At 37.9% G+C, this 17,952-nt stretch overlaps 1 protein-coding gene across 1 annotated transcript; it reads right to left on the reverse strand.

Annotated features, from left to right (window-relative positions):
• Nucleotides 1-2,332: 2,332 nt before the first annotated feature.
• On the reverse strand, nt 2,333-6,543 carry LOC137024887 (tripartite motif-containing protein 16-like). Its single transcript, XM_067392831.1, has 4 exons — nt 5,912-6,543; nt 4,240-4,321; nt 4,039-4,086; nt 2,333-3,823 (listed from the first exon to the last, which is right to left on the reverse strand). The coding sequence occupies exons 1-4, from the start codon at nt 6,482-6,484 to the stop codon at nt 3,288-3,290; spliced, it is 1,239 nt and encodes a 412-aa protein (XP_067248932.1). The 5' UTR covers nt 6,485-6,543; the 3' UTR covers nt 2,333-3,287.
• Nucleotides 6,544-17,952: the final 11,409 nt, after the last annotated feature.

Genomic DNA, 17,952 nt, shown 5'->3' on the forward strand with positions numbered 1-17,952 from the left:
ATTGTTTTTATTTAGACATTTTAGACTTTCCCTTAGACTTTTTGAGACTACTATTGACAGATAACAAAATTAATGGACTGAAATAGCCTACAGCTACACTAATTTTACATGTATATATGCCAAGTTCTGTCATGAAACTCTAGATGGCACAGGCTGATGGGTCCTTACCTCAAACTGATGATATTCACAGTGTTAACTACTTGGCACAAGCTGATTGGTTCATGTTGCATTTGCAACCAATCAGCTTGCTACTCAACTTTAAATGTCTGGTTAGCAATCACTATAGCAGTTTCCAGTACGCTTTCAGAGTTCCCCAGCTCCACTTGTATAGATCTAATGTGTGTAATTTATATATACAATACTTACAGTCACTTACTTTCTTACTTTTTACCTTTACATTCAAAATTATAGCAGCCCTGCACAGATTTATTTTTTACTTTTTTTTTTTTTTAGACTTTGGCCAGCAAGAACATGGCATATCATCTTTAGGTGTCAAATAGCAAGCTGGTTACTGCTAACTTCTACCTCACCTCAACCTTGTAAGTCTTCTTTTTCATGGATGCCTGAACTCTACCCTTGATTATACTAACTGGAAGAACAGCTACACTCAATAGAGATCACTCTATTGGAGTTGAAAGATTTCAGACCCTTTTTAACTTTCAATGGTGCTTCATTAAAGAATGAAGTGATAAAAAGATTCACAGGTTCTACCATTTCTGTTCGCCTTTGGGATCTAAATGAGCGTTTGGACCCTGAAATTGCTTGTACGTTACGCGTGACGTCAGACTAAACAATCAAATAGACGGGTGAGCACTGAGGATGATGAACAGCATCCTAGGAATGGTATTTTGCCACAGAAGATGCCATTTGCATTGGACCCTCCATTACTCACCGACCCTTATTGCCTGATCTGGCTCAGATGTTGCTGTGACCACACCATCTTCAGTAAACCCAGAGCCAGAGAGAATGGTGGAAAATAAAAGACTCTGAGGACCTAATTTGGTAGATGGAGGAGAGGAAAGCTGAGAGAGAGAAGCAACTGAGAGGGAGAAGAGATGAAGGTCAGGAAAAATAGAAAGAGCAACAAGTGTGAGAGGAGAGATGAGAACAAAAAGCCAGAGAATGAGAAGAAGACACCAGGAAGCAACTGAGAGAGAGGGAAGCCAAGGAAAGGGAATAGCAATGTATTTGATGCAAATACAAAGTCCTTCCTCTTGGCTCAACTGAAGATCTCTTTAAAGAAGTGTCTGAAGCACTGCAACAGTGCCAACTAAGGTAATTTTGTGGGCAAAGGTACCAAACAGCTGTTCCCCAGAACCAACAGCTGAGGTCATCACAGATGAGACTTGGTGAAATCACTGTCAATATAATTACCCGCTGCCCCTGAGTCAATCATGGCAATGGTTATCCCAGACTTCTCAAAAAACATTAAAACTATGGGTAATTAAACACATGATGAGGAACGTGATATTTGATCATGAGAACTCACTGCATTGGTATTACGAGGAGATGGTTGGGTTAGACGAGGCTTTTAAATGTCTAGGCTGTCCACTGTACAAGAACAAATTTTGGCGAATGTATCTGTCTATTTCCTCTGAAGAAATACGGGTAAATCCAACTTGCATGAGTTCAGGGTCACTAGAGTTGGGTAATGTGGTAGTGCTGTAATCCATAGATCTCGTGGGCCATCATGATCAAATCAGGTTATCAATGTTAATGGCTAGATCGATTAATTGATCTAGAGTTTTCCCTTTATTGCGACAAGCGAGTTCAGATTGGAGCTCCAGATTCAGTTCTTTTCCTTAACAACAACTTTAACATATACTCTACCCATACCGTTTGAGCTGCCAGTGTCCGAAAAGAGAGCACAAACTCAGCTAATGTGTGCATTTCCTGCCAGAGAGCTAATAACTTATCACCAGCATTTCTGCCACCTTCTGGGTGTTTAAACACTTCACAAAATCGCTGCAGAACGTTATTAAGTGAAGGGAATGATAGTAGCAGATAGTACAGAGTATATTCAGGGAAACGAAACAAAATCACAATGGCAGGCACCAAAGAGTCGTAACAAGGGAAACAATCCAGGGTCAAATACAAGGCAATCAAGAAACAGGAGAAAATGCTCAGAATTGTCAGCAGGGCAAAATCAAGACTTCGCAAAGGGTGAAAGAAACAGGGCTGTATAAATAGTTCAGGGAATGAGCTTCAGGTGTGCAGGTAATCAGTACCAGGTATGGAATTATGGGAAATGGAGTCAATATTCCAGTGAGGGAGCCCTCTGGTGGTGAGCAGGAAGGACCACAGTAGCCTGATTTGTGACATATTTGTGCACATATTTTTATTCTTTTTTTTTCAAGCTGTCACTGATAAGAGATTACAGCAATACCAAACCCTGATATAATGGACTTCATAGAGAGCAAGCATACAAGTTTATCACTACTTAAGTCATGCAGGTTTGCACAAATAAAATGTACATAACTGATGCGGTTTAAAGACAGGCTACAGAGAACATTTCTGTTGTTGCTACATAACAATGCTTACTATTACACTCCACCTAACATACGCTTCTTGTATTCCCTGAGCTACTGGAGACCCAGAATGAGACATACTGTACGGCTTAAAGGAGAAGGACTGTTGGAATAAATTAAATATTAGTTTAAAAATCAGTTGTCATACTTTGTTGTCTTGTCAATTTGTTGTTGTTACCTCAGTTGGACTTTTGTCAACTCCGTCAGTTTTAGTCAACTCCATCAGTATTTAACACTTTCAAATGAACATTTCTGTTAATTTAGAAATATTTTATTGTTTTTTTCCCATTGTATTAAAATATTAAAACTACATGATAATATGTCTGATGTACCTAAGAACATTGGTTATACATGTTTAATATTTCACGAGTTCACATATACATATAATTAGATAGAGAAAGTAATGCATATTTGGCGTGCTGTCCAGGGGGAGGGCTCCGAGCTCGGAATTTTGGCCCGAACCCAAAGTACTCCCCCCGGATGTGGTTATGAGAGATAGAATTTAGAAGTGAGGAGATGGGGTGGTGGAGGGATGCTGATAAACTGTCAATCGCACGGAGGTAAGTCTGCAGTATATATACCTCCGTTGGTTGATTAGCTGAATGCTTTCCACCTGTGATAATTAGTCTAATTATCTGCACCTGCTCCTCCCGAATTTTGTTAATAAAACATCATTAAAAAGGAGGTTAGAGAATTTAGGAATTTAGGAACTGGTTTGTTCATAATAATAATGAATAAAAGTATTATGGGTAGAATCAATCAATCATTTTTCAGCAGTTTCAGTGATGATCCTATATATACCTTAAACCCAGGATAGAGAGGTTTAGTGAATGTGGTCTGGACTGTGTGGATGAGGCTCATTGTGTCTCCAGAGACGCTGTAGAAGGACAGAGTTCCTGCACTGTGATCCACATACACTCCTATTCTCCTGATGATGGACTCTACAGGGAGTTTAGTCTCTATGTCATTGTGATAGAATAAGTAACTGTAGGAAGTGCAGATCAAACTCCAGGACTGATCATTACGTCCAAACCAACACTCTTTACCCCGTCCCTTCCTGCTGATGCTCTTATATGACACTGATATATACACAGCAACAAGTCCACTCCACTCAATCTCCCAGTAACAGCGTCCACACACACTCTCTCTACACAACACCTGCTCACAATAATCAAATCTGTCTGGATGATAACGATACGGCTGATCTGTGACAGTGTTAGTAATCACTCTGTTCCTCTCAGACAGACGGAGCTCTTTATTCACTGTGTTTGGATCCAGAGTGAAGTGATGGGAATCTGATGGAGATAAAACAGAATCGGGAATTATGAATCTGATCTTGAACTCTTCATGTTCAATATCATCAGTGTCTCAGTACAATTTACCAGATATCCTGTGAAAATCATCATTAACATAATCAACAATAAAACTCTTCAGTCATGTTTTCTTTCTCCTACAGGAAGAACATGAACACAGTTAGTGAGTTTTTCTGCTTGTTTTCTTAGTGACTTACATTGTAGGAAGTTGTTCCTGGTTCTGGGAACAATGTTGGTGAAAGTGACTGTGGAAATCAACAGACATGAAGAGTGTGATTATCATGTCAAGAGAAAATGATCCCTGCATCCGTTCCTAAGACATTTCTAATATGATCTTCTACATGATATGAGATGATGGAGGATCATTTCTGAGAGCAGATGAATCTCCAGGACTTTACCTCTGTCAGAGATCTTCTTCAGCTCCTTGAGATTGTCATTTACGTCTGTAGATTCAGGAGGAGCTGAGAGAGACTGGAAACTCTACAGAAAACAGAAATCAAAGCTCATCACCTCCACACTTCAGCCAATAACCTCCACTACTGTCAGATTTGAGCAGCTCGTGTTGATCTTTAGTAAATCTCAATCCAGCACTTTCACAGCATCAGCTTCTTCTCATGTTCATTATATCATGTAAGAGCTGTAAGTTCTAGTGTTTGACATTTACACTATTTGTGAACTTTATAGAAAAACACTTGATGATCAAACATCTGGCAATAACTTAAATGTAACAGATCAAGAGCATTAATGGAGTCAAGGTTGACATTCAGGGTCGTTTTTAGGCACAGTTGAACTAGGCACTTGTCTAGGGTCCCATCAGCTGGAGGGGGCACCAATGAGCGCCTCAATGCCCCCGTTCCCACAGTGACATAATCACACTGCACTTTAGCAAGAATTCACCATATGTTAAGTGCATTTAAGCACAATATTAGCATAAGAAAGAAAATAAATATTTGATATTTTTGTTATCATTAATTGAATTTACTTAGAATGTTAAGTAGTATTACTTAATAATTTAATATATGCTTGGACTTGGGCTAATTTAACTTTTAATAAAGCTCTAGGTTTTACTGAAAAAAATAATAGACTACTGTTGCATTATTGAAAGTGAAGAAACAATACTGTTGTATTATTAAAGTAAATAACATTTCTCATTTTATTCTAAGCATTGTCCATTTTTTTGTTGTTGTTGAATACATTGTGTGTCTAAAGATTGGCATTATTTTAAAAGCACACTAAAATAATTTATTTATACAGAGGTTTTTATTGATCAAGCAGTGAGTGGTTGGGAGAGAGAAAATGCTCAACTAGAAGTCTCAGTAAAAAGTAAACTGGACAATCAATTTACAATAAATAAGTTAAAATTTGGATTCTGTGCACTCATAACATGTGAAGCTCTCATTGCCAACTAACTATGCTGAACCACAGAATGTTAATGTTGTTCCTACAAGCAATATGTATGTGCCACTGCAGTGAGAGCAGAAAAAATAATCAACGTATGTCAGTTGGGCTCATTTCAATGTTAAGAAACAAGTTATTTATATAATTTGTAAAAAGTATCATATTACTGCTTAGAAACATTGTTATTTAAGTTTTGAGTACGTTTTGAGAATGAGGGCCAACCCAGTCAATGCATGAGATCATGCGATAATCACAGTGACATTGCATCAATTCTCTGGGTGGGTCTGGGGGGTGGGGGTGTGGTTTGGGGAGTGGCATCACGATGGTGTCTCTCCATCTTGGTGTCAGTCAGCCAACACAATGGATGACATCATCATTAGGGCACAACCCTAAGCTACACACTGACAGTGTTTCTGCTGTGGCTCTATATGATTAAAAAAAATAAACATTAATTAATGGATGATTACGTGGAGTGTTTCTGTTAGTGACTGCCTTCAACTATAAAATGTTAATCAAGTTAATTTCAATGCAGAGGACAAATACGCTCAGCAGTGAAAGTCCACATGCAGCTACTGTTCACTTCTGTTTTGCTGTGTGATTGATGATCATATGGATAGCAATATAGTGACCGATATAGCATTATTTCATCAGTGTCTAGTTTAAAGTTCATACCTGATTATCTGTCCTCTGTGCTGCAGCTGATACAGTGTCGTGGTTTTTATGTTCATCCATCGTACACAGAAGACATATACACTTCTGATCAGTGTGGCAGAAAACCTCAAGGATCTTGTTGTGTTTCGGGCAGATCATCTCCTGCAGTCCTCCGGTGGCTTCAGTCACTTTATGTGGCTTACGTGAGTGAAATTCCTCATGACGGTCAAAATGAGTTTGACAGTAAGACTCCAGACACACCAGACAGGACTTGACAGCTTTGTGTTTTCTTCCAGTACAGACGTCACACTGCACATCTCCAGCTCCAGCGTAACAGTCAGCAGGAAGTTTAATCTTCTTCAGTTTCTCCACCATTTCAGCCAGAATGGTGTTTTTAGCTAAAGCAGGTCTTGGACTGAAGGTCTGTCTGCACTGAGGGCAGCTGTAGACTCTCATCTGATCCTCCTGATCCCAGTATCCATTAATACAGCTCTTACAGTAACTGTGTCCACAGTGGATGGTCACTGGATCCTTCAGAAAATCCAGACACACTGAACACGTGAACTCATCCTGAGAAATTCTGGCCTCTGCCATTTTACTGCGTGAATACAGAGACACAAACACACAACAGCTCGACTACACCTCAGTTTCTGTTTCCCTGAACTCATGTGATTCCAGTTTCCTGGTTCTTTGTTTAAGTGACGTGCATATGTCTGCAAGTCTGTAAAGTCACAGATCATAAAATGTCCACAAGATGTCAGTCTCAGACTGACAGTCAAAGAATATAAGTTAAGGAGAATCAAGAAAAGACCCCTAATAATTGCAGTAAAACTGCATCCTAATGATCTCATCTATACAGTGCTGCAAGTGGTACTGGAGCAGTTTGTTGCTTGGCTTCCACAGGGAACGGCCAAATGGGTCCAGTGTCACCGCCCAACATCATTGACGCAGGTATCCAGCTGGACGAGGATCATCTGGTGTTGGTGAGCCCCTACCTAACCTCTCCCTTCAAACCCTCTCTTTCACCCTATTCCTGCTTCCAGGTCACGTAGTAATGTGCCTCCTCAAACCCCACAGCGGGGAAGTTTCCAGGGGCTAGACCGGCAACACTAGGGGGCATGGTGGAGAGCGCTGCAGCCGCCACTCCTTCTCCACCTTTCTCCTCATCCCTTGGCCATCCTTCTGCCACTGGGGCGGTGGAAAGACCTGTGCCAGCCTGCTGGAGATGTGGGAACCCAGGTCATTTCCAGGACCAGTGTCCAATGATGATGGATGTTGATAACGACTCCCTGACTCCCCATATTTCTAACGTGCCCTTTAGATAACAAAAAAAATCCTGGTCAATGGCGCAGTCGTTTTCAGTTGTCTCAAAATAGCAATGCGCCAACAATGAACCTGAACACACCTCGTTTTCAGACCAGCACACCCATGGGCTCGAGTGCATTTGCTATTTAAACAACGTGCCGCGGGACAAGCTAAAAATAACTGTGTCGAGCTGAAACTAGCACAAAACACTTGCGACAAACCTGGTGTCGCATTGCGCTGGGTCTATGATAGGGCCCTTAGAGTCTTTGGCCGTTTCTCAATATGTATTATTGTCTGTGCTTGTGGACTTGTGAAACGTCTTCAGTCGCTGCCCAAGTACTGTTCCAATTCAAAGTTCACATATAGCCAAGTACAATTCAAATAGATAAAGCTATAGTTGCATATGTTCTGTGGTTGTGTAAGGAACTTAGAACAAAGGAACACGTGATGAATGAAAACCAAAACAAATAGAACATGACGGTATAATGACTGAGACAAATCAGACACAATTATTTGTCATATTTAACAAATAATCTTTAAAACTCACTCTGGGGTCTGTCGACCCATCCCCAATGGACCAGCTTGGGCAATGGCCTCAGTTACCATGGACACCATCTGATAAGACTTATTTTTATGTCCCGAAACTATGCAGAGCTCTGCATCAAACGTCATTGTGAGTCAGGCTACAGGGAAGACACACAAAGCCTGAAAACAGACCTTTCTGCATTCATTTATAAACAGACTCTTCTATAATTGAACATGCATATCCCCAAGACATGGTATCCTGTTTGTGTATTGTCTCTTGTATTGTATTCCAAATTGTATTTACATGTTTTACGATAGATCCAACACTTAATGTAACTTTACCTATGCCATGTTTAGTGTCTATGAGTTTGTATCGTGAAGATTTAAATGCTTGTGTATATGATATGTTGAAGTCTATGCAACATATTAGTATTACAAGAAACTTTATTATTGTCTTCATCTGTAACCAATCCAGTTACATATGCAAACAATCTGTTCAAGGCAAAGGATCGTAAAACTTTCCTTCTGAAAGCTTGAGTATAATTGGCCCACTGACCCCTAGGAGGTGAAGCCATCAACAGAGCTTAATGAGTGTTTGTTTGGATGTAATGATCAGTCCTGGAGTTTGTTCTGCTCTTCCTCCAGTTACTCATTCAATCACAATGACATAAAGACTGATCTCCCAGTAAAGTCCATCAGCAGGAGAATAGGAGTGTATGTGGATCACAGTGCAGGAACTCTGTCCTTCTACAGCATCTCTGGAGACACAATGAGCCTCATCCACACAGTCCAGACCACATTCACTCAACCACTCTATCCTGGGTTTTATGTTGATTATACTGGATCATCAGTGAAACTGTGTTGATCAGTGGAAGTATGAGCACAATTATTATAATCTAATCCAGTTTACTTTGAATAAACCTCCTGCTGAACAGAAATGAGGTTACAGATCTGATGCTCTGACAACTCTGAGAAAGAATAAAACAAGGATTGAGTCAAATCATCATCAGTTAAATCCTGAAAACTCAGAAATGTATGAAGTATGAAAGAAGTAAAATTGTAACCTGAGCGGTTCATGTACATTACGATCGTTTCATTTCCTATTTGGAGACCCCTTGAAGTGGAGCAAGAGCTGAACCCTGAAAGAGAACTTGGATCCTTTTTGGTCCACTTAAATAGTAATGTGGTCTCAGACCTCTTTGTGTTCATACTGTTGCTTTTTGGATCAAGTCCAAATCAGTGTTTTATGAATTTTTTTTTTCAAAATTTGATTCCATTAAAGGATTTAAAGGATAGTTTTATTTATTATTATTATTTTGTAAAACAATGTTGCTACAAATGCTGTTGATTGAGCTTAACTTTCAACATATGTTGTATGTTTTGCACAAAAATATGTTTTGTTGCAATATTCTTGCACTACATCACACATAAATCACGTTTAATTTGAATTGTTTTCTTTGAATCATGTTTATTTATTGCAAAAGGCGCCAAAATAGAAATACTCATTCTACTTTGCTAAAAATACATAAATGTATTTAAATTATTAGTTTTTAGTATGTTACTATGTTTTTGCAATATATCAATTAAATGTTATTGTCTCTTGTATTATAATTTTATTTTTGTTTTTTTATTTGGAATATTTCAAAAATGTCATTGATTATACAGTAATGCATAGTGATATAGTTTATTTAAATCTACTGGTGAAATCAGACATTATGAGAGCTAGCTTTCACTCCATACATTATTAAACACACATTAAGTCTTACATACAGTAGTTTATTAATTCATTAAATATCATATTGCATGCTTAACATGAAAATATAAAGAAGCCGTTGATGCGTCTCTCTCACTGTGTTTGTAAGTGGTGGGAATAACAGACAAGTGTATGTTATGAACTAATAATCTGGATAGATTTTCCTGCAGAAGCAGATATTATGCACAGGCTACTTGTATGAAGGCGAATCAAGTGAGTCCAGGGCGACTGGTGTTCTCGGTCAGTCAGTCCAGTTTTTTGCAATTGCTGAATAAATCACAAAACAATATGGGTGGTTATGTCTTGAGTGAACAAAGAGTTTGGGGGAAAAACATTTTGAAACATGTCTCAGTATTGGATCAAGCATTTCTTTAAGTCTTAAAGGCTTAAATGACTGAAGAAGGCTGATTGCAGAAACGTTTGATCTATATGTGCTTTGTTGCATAATAAAAAAGTAATAATTTATTAAGAAGACATAGTTGAGTGCAGATCTTTTGTTCTTTATTTGAAAGTATTGCAATTTCCATTGATCTTCACACCCAAAAACAGTTGAGTGCAGTGATTTAAGCTTTTTTTGATAAGTGACAGAAAATTAATGTACCTCTGAGCACTGGTACATTTTTGAACTTTCTTGTTTGTACCTCTAAATTAACAATTTTGCACCCCTAGTGATAGAAATGTAGCTTTAAGTTATGGTTTAAAATTACATCCTGGTATTCTCCCAGTGCATTTCACTAAGATCTTGTTGAACTGATTTGTCCTAAAAATAAAATACTGGATGAGTTAAAAAAAAAAAACCCACACACACACACACACACACACACACACACACACACACACACACTTGCATGGAGGGACTTAATTCCTTCAGAAGCATTAGGCTTTGTGAGCATTTTGTTAACCAGTTTTAAATACAAAACAGGGAGGAAGTGCACTATTTGTTTTACTATTTTTTCCCCCCACAAAAGTAACAAAATTCTGAGTATAAAATACAGAACATTCTCAATTCAGTTTTATAAAGCTTATACTGGATATTCTGTACCCAACATGAACAAAATTCCTTCAGAACTGAAAGCATCATGCCCAGTGAAGAGTCAATTAATCAGTTTTAAGTGCTGAACACATAGGTAGTGCATCCTTTACAAGCATTTAAACAAAATTTAACAATTCATTAGGAGTATAAAATACAGAATCTTAGCAACTCAGCTGTAACTCATATACTGGATATTCTGTATAAAACATGTTAATTTGAAATATTTTTGCTAACATGTACAATGCGTTTGTCCTTCAGAGCTTAAATACAAAACTGAAACCATCGGGCCAATGAACAGTTCATTAATCAGTTTTAAATACTAAATTCTCAAGCATTTTAACACATCCTATCCTCAAGCTTTTGCAGACTTTTTACTTTTGTCCCTCTTTAGACCAACCATCGCTAATTATCAGCATGTCAACTTGTATTTTGGACATTAAACCACATGTGTGACAAATCTGGACAGAAGACTTACATTAAACAGGTAGTTCACCCAAAAACTTAAAATTCTGTCATTTACTCATCCTTATATAGTTCCAAACCTCTATGAATTCTTTCTTCATTTGAACAAAGAAGGTATTTTGAAGAATGTTGGTAACCAGACAGTTGATGGTAGCCATCGGAAACTTCCTACTTCCCACTTTTGAAACCATGATTACGAGTTCATCGCATTCAAATTTTAACTTTTAAATTGTACCATCATGCTGATTGTCAGTTTTCTCCAGTAAGTGTCTGATGTCCATTTCCTTCTCCAAGGATGCTATAATTTCCCTGCGTTTTGGAATAATGGTCCCCTCCTATTTCCTGATGAGGAAGTCTTCTTTCCCCATCTGTAAGTTTGGAAAATTCAGTGTCCACCTTAAAACAGAAACAAATATTTCTAAATTATGGAATACAAGCTTTATATAAAGTTCTCTGCAGGTTAGGTAAGCACGGCATTACCAAGGCTGGCATATCCCAAAATAGGGATCTTTCCTGAAGATTTCACCAACGGATGGTGATTTTGACGGTGAATCTCCTAAAGGTCACATCCTCTTTATCAGGGTCAACCACTCCACTTGACACTGTTTCATCTAGAATTGACAAAGAAGGTTTCTGTGTACAATGATGGCATTTCATATTGTAGACCCACTTACCTTGAGATGAACCCATAGATTGGATTCATTTCTGTTAATTATTTTCAATTTAAACATTACAGTGTGTCTAAACACACAAAACTCCTGATGAAGTGACTGAGATCTACGTGACGCACTATTATAAAGATGGCATTATTAAAGAGAATAAAGACATGAAGATTGAAGAAACATTCAGAGTCGAATCACACAAGGAGAACAGAACTGAGAGACTTCCACACGTACATCCATGGAAGAACAACTGACAATGAACAAAGGAAACACAGGTGTACATACACAGAGAGAATAACACGCTAACAAGACACACCTGGGAACAATCAAAGAACTAATCAACAAGAAATCCACAAACTGACTATGAAATGGAGATGAGACAGAAACTTAAATGTTCACTCACACAAGTCAGGTAAAATATCTTCTACCGAGGAACAAACAGGCTAGTTTCATTCTCAGAGCTGAACTCAGTCATTTGATCCTTATTAAAATGTCCAGAAATTAATGATATTTTTGAAGATTGTCATAAGAGTGTCCTAATTAAAGTGTTTTTTTTTTGTTTTTTTTGACATGGAGCAGGTCACCTTATGTAGAGATCACATGACCATACAAAGGGCCTGTTTACACCTGGTCTCTTCATGCATTTTTACTGATCTGATATCTGTCTGATTTGTCAAAATGATTCCATGTACACTTGGTCACATAAATGTGTTTCTGCAAAACGGATATAAATCCAACCTTCAATTCCTGCACTGTATGCAGATTTCATGGAGTCACCGAAAGCAACAAATATGAGCTGCATTTTATTGACCATCAGCTAATTTCAAAATCAAAGAAAGCAATAGGAGAGAGAGCGGAAACAGCACTGGAAGATCATTTAGTCTCATTACTTTAATGAAGATGATTATGTGTTGACCATCTGCGACTTACTTTCAGCTTGATTTGTGGAAGTTTGTGCGTCGACTTGCTGAAGAGAATATCATCTGCGGTGATGAATGTTGCAGTAGTGCTGTCATATATGGCTATAACATGTTTTTTAGCCTATAACATGCTCTCACGTTTATTTTTTAGGAGGAGTAAAGGCTGATTTATACTTCTCCGTTGAGTGTACGGCGTAGGTTGTTTGTACCACGCGTAGCCTATGATGTAGCCTGACGTGCACCTCTTCAAAGAGGTAAAGGCTCCGGTATACTTCAAACAAAATCGAAGAACGAACTGATGTGATGTCATTTCGAACAAAATCAGGCCAAAATGAAGTTCGTTTTGTTTTCTTCTTGGAAGTTCGAAACGGCTTGCCAAAGCGAGCTTTCAGGAAAAGTTCGCCTCAGTGGCAACCTTCGTACTACCATTGGTCAGTGACGATAATGTAACAGGAGGTTTGCGCCGAAGCTCCATCTTCACTCGCATGGGACGCGTCTTTGACTCATTTGGTGTGTTTGAGTTCGTCGAGGTAAGAGCTCCGTGGATGAAAACATGAACACACTGGATAGCCGCTTTATAGTACAAAATGAAGTTGTGCTTGTAAAAAAATGAGGCACTAACACTGTTTTTCGTGTTTGATACTGTAAAGCTGCTTGATTTTAAGCAATCTATTGAATAAAGTGCTATATGAAGACGTGACGTGGCTAGAGTGCTAATTTGCAGAGCTCATGCTAACATTCCCATGTCATTATGATCAGACGCTTTTCTTATGCTATATATAATAAATGCTTGCTGTTTTTTCATTTTTGTTGTTTATTTTATTACTGAGAAGAAAGTGCACGGCACATATTTACATATTCATCTAAATGTCGATCTCAGCAGTGTGGGCGGCATCAGATGTTCGTTTACAATATATCGCTACTCACGCATTTCGAACTTCGTTTTACCCCTAAACGAAGAACGAAAAAGAACTTCGTTTGAAGTATACCGGGGCCTTACCCCTCCCTCAGGTCAAAAAACTGGCGTGGAGCACTCGGAAAAGAGCGAGCGTTAACAACTTCCATAGGAATGAAAAACGCTCTTTCAGGGGACACATGCAGTCATACTGCAATAAAAGTCATTACCTATTTGCCGCTCGAGGAGCAACGTTCAAATAATCTGACTAATCATCACGTCATTTCAGCCAGCTGTTAGCAATCGGTAATCAACATATCTACAATCAATATATAAACAATATACAATAAACAAGTGGTTCTTAAGTAGCACCAAAACATTGCTGGGCTAGAAGTAAGAACCGCTTGCGTCAGGGGCTGGGTTACCGTGACCAACAAAAAACTTGAGACCGCCATTTTTGAAATAGCAGCTAATCGAGCTAATAGCAGCTCCATCGTAATCTCCGTCTATATACAAATGGATACAGGTTCGCAAAGCCATGAGCATCAACAGTAGTGAAACATTTGTGATTGTTAAGGCTTGTTCGAGATGCATCGGAGCAGCGCGGACCGATTCGGCGGGTGACATCGGAGTGCTGCATCGGAGTGCTGCAGGTCCACGGGTGTGTTTGTAAAGCATACGACTCCTTGTGCTTTTGGATCGTTCTCGCGGAGCTTTAATGTCATGCGCTGATCGTTCTGGGGGAAGCCGATGCATCTCAAACAAGCCTGGTGTGTTTGTGTTTGGCGCTGCAGCGCTAGCTTTGCTGTGAAATATGAGACGTTTTTGTGACGTAAATCCTGGCTCTGTGCTGGCTCTCTAGCCCGTGGAAAGGCAAACCAGTTCTTAGAAGGCTCATCGGTTGAACCAACTCCGAACTGGCACTAACACTAGCTCTGGGGTCCGTGTACGTTTTGATAGTTTGTTTTCCAATTTGAAATGAAATACGCAGAAACGAGAAAACGGTCGTTTCCCGTTTTTTCGTTTGTTAAAAAAACGGGGAAACGAGGTTTTGACTCGATTTTTGTTTTTTTCGGGTCACGGATAGAAAACGGAAACACGACTTCAAAACTCGTTTTCCACATGTGGGCGGTCATTACACGCCCCTTTCAGCCGATTGGTCAATCAAATCTGAGCCAGTGACGTCATCTTCAGTTCGTTCAACAAAATAATAGTCCTCTGCCGCTATATCAGTAGATGTCATAAATCGGCTTTCTTCTGTGCAACCTAACGCGTATTTCATAGAAATATGTTTGCACAGATAAAAAAAAGTTTAAAAAACCTACAGTAAATTTAATAAAGTCTGTTTTTAAGCTGTCATTGTGTTTTTAAAATGTAAAATGTAAATGCCTCTACATCTGTTACCAAGCGCATGACATCCTTTGGGCTACTACCACCGATCAATAGGCTATAATGATAGACTATTCTCATTTTTTTTTCTTCCTTATTTTAATGTTTTGTTTACATTTTATACATTTAAGTTCAATCATTTAGCAGACACATTCCTTGCAGTAGACTATGCAGTCATATTAGAAAATAGGCTATCCACTAGGTGGCAACACCTAATAACGGTATCACCATCGGGGGGCTTTTTAGTTTTCCTTAGCTTATAAATGGCCATACAGATTTTATCTCTTAAAACACTTTTATGAACACAGTTTACTTGCTATCCTCACTTTTTCTGTCTTTCCTTCGCTTTTGAATGAATTAGCTATAAATGGCCCTGAACATTTTACTTTCAATTTCGATTTAACGGCTATTGGCGATTCTGCGTCAATTGCTTTAGTGGACAAAAGCAAAACAAAAACTCTCGTATATTAAACATAGAACTTTTATTATCTTTGTAATTATTTTATTTTGTAAATATTCGTGGCTTAAATAGCGGGAAAATTTACTGTATGCAGTTCTGTGGATGTTTTGAAAAACTTAAACTAAACGAAAATTATTGTTGCCTTGTCAATATAGGCCTAATTTCTGTTTTTTCCCCCTGACTTTCAACTGATGCGATCATCGTTTCATTAACCGACAAGATTATATTAAATTAGAATTAAACGAAATTTGATAAATGTCTGTGAATCATTAAAAAAATCCCAAGGGTTTAGTTTTAGCCTACATGAACAAACAGAATAAACAACAGAAAATGAGGATTCATCATCATCATGCACCTGCAGCGCTTCTGTGAACGGAGAACAAAGGATTCAATTATATAAAAGGAATAAATAGCCTATATGTCTATGCGCGAAATTGATATCACTTAAGTAATTAACATATTACAAAAATGAAAGGGGAAAAAATGCGACAATATGAGTGTCGGTTCATTTTTGAGAAGTTCACAGAAAGGAAACCAAGACGGCAGAAAATGTCTTTGTTTATTTTACGAGCAATGTTTTGTTTTTATTGTGAGTGTACAAAAATAATAGGCCTATTTAACCCTTCACAGATTCGAATGGTGTTACATATATTTGACCATAAATGTCTAACCTATTTTAAGTTGTTTCCGCTTTTATAAGAAAATTCAAGTGAACGCGTCGGCGCCTCACGCGCACAACATCAGTTTTAGTAACTTGACATCACAGCCTGTAACTGTCAAAATAACATACATTCAACCAAATATATAACAAGTTATAGGCTACTGCTCATTTTAAGTAGTCTGTGTAGGCTACAATAAAAGCGTTTAAATAATAAATATAGTTTAGCCTCAAAATCGTGAATATTGAAACATTTGGATTTGTGTCAAATAGAGAGGTAGTTATAACGCCGGTTTCTGTTTCAGTTCAGCTTTAAATTAATTCGTTTTGGCTTAACATTTACATATTATTTTTGTCATAACTAAAATAGCTATGTAGCTGTAATTTTGATCTTTAATGTTTGATCTTTACATATTCCCTCAATCTTTTATCCAAAGGGTTATTAACATTAGCCTATATTCAGCAGGCAATTTTAGGCTATATAAAATAAATAAATTAAAAGAGATGAGCTATTGTTCGTTTGTCAAAATTGCTTACACTACTTATTTATTGTGATTTATTCAAACTAGAATAAAATAAAAACTGTAGTTTTTTTGTTTGTTTGTTTGTTTTTTGTTGTTGTTTTTTTTAATCTGTGCTTTTCATTCGCTCCTCTGTGTGGGTAGTTTCACTATGCATATTAAACTACAAACAGCATTACAACAGTCTGTGTGCTGATTAACATTTCTGAAATAAATATTTCTGTGAAATAGTACGCGTTAGGTTACACAGAAGAAAGCCGATTTATGACATCTACTGATATAGCAGCAGAGGACTGTTATTTTGTTGAACGAACTGAAGATGACGTCACTGGCTCAGATTTGATTGACCAATCGGCTGAAAGGGGCGTGTAATGACCGCCCACATGTGGAAAACGAGTTTTGAAGTCGTGTTTCCATTTTCTATCCGTGACCCTAAAAAACGAAAATCTCGTTTTCCCGTTTTTTTTAACAAACGAAAAAACGGGAAACGACCGTTTTCTCGTTTCTGCGTATTTCATTTCAAATTGGAAAACAAACTATCAAAACGTACACGGACCCTCTGAACTAGTACCCGGTTCATGCTAGTGGAAAGGGGGTATGAGAGACCATTTAAAGGCCTTTGCAGGTGTTTTGAGTTAATTAGCTGATTAGAGTGTGGCACCAGGTGTCTTCAATACTGAACCTTTTCACAATATTCTAATTTTCTGAGATACTGAATTTGGGATTTTCCTTAGTTGTCAGTTATAATCATCAAAATTAAAAGAAATAAACATTTGAAATATATCAGTCTGTGTGTAATGAATGAATATAATATACAAGTTTCACTTTTTGAATGGAATTAGTGAAATAAATAAACTTTTTGATGATATTCTAATTATATGACAATCACCTGTATATCCGAGTGAAACGGCCTCTGGAACAAGAACAAATGTAGGGCGGCTCTTGATTTTGTCCATGGGGAATTGATTGGATGGTTGTGGTTTGCTATTGGTGGATCTTATGTGAGTGACAGGTTGCCCCGCCCTCATCATCAGAGAAGAGAAGAGATGTTGCTGCAAGAGGGAGGGGAAATTATTTTGATTAAAGATTACGAGCGCACATGAATTTAACAAAATAATGATGTGTATGGATAACTATAATTCATAATAAATACTGCAGTATTCAATAAAAACAAGATTTGGCATGTTAGATTTCATGGTGACTTTAAAGGAATAGTTCACCCAAAAATGAAAATTGTCATTATTTGCTCACGCTCAAGCTGTTCCAAACCTGTATACATTTCTTTCTTCTGCTGAACACAAAGGAAGATATTTTGAAGAATATGGGAAACTTAACAGTTCTGGGGCACCTTTGACTTCCATAGTATTTTTTTGTCCTACTATGGAAGTCAATGGTGCCCCAAAGCAGCCTGGCTACAAACTTTCTTCAAAATATCTTTCTTTGTGTTCAACAGAAGAAAGAAATGTATATAGGTTTGGA

The sequence above is a fragment of the Chanodichthys erythropterus genome, chromosome 8 (genome assembly GCF_024489055.1).
Source record: "Chanodichthys erythropterus isolate Z2021 chromosome 8, ASM2448905v1, whole genome shotgun sequence".
In the NCBI taxonomy this organism is placed as follows: Eukaryota; Metazoa; Chordata; class Actinopteri; order Cypriniformes; family Xenocyprididae; genus Chanodichthys; species Chanodichthys erythropterus.

Bases quoted from the DNA above. Each gene is read 5' to 3' on its own strand.
- LOC137024887 (XM_067392831.1), bottom strand. From the start codon at position 6,484: ATGGCAGAGGCCAGAATTTCTCAGGATGAGTTCACGTGTTCAGTGTGT. The intron at 4,322-5,911 runs GTATGAACTTTA...TGTTTTCTGTAG, and splicing joins CACAGAGGACAGATAATCAG to AGTTTCCAGTCTCTCTCAGC. The intron at 4,087-4,239 runs GTAAAGTCCTGG...TGATTTCCACAG, and splicing joins GAAGAAGATCTCTGACAGAG to TCACTTTCACCAACATTGTT.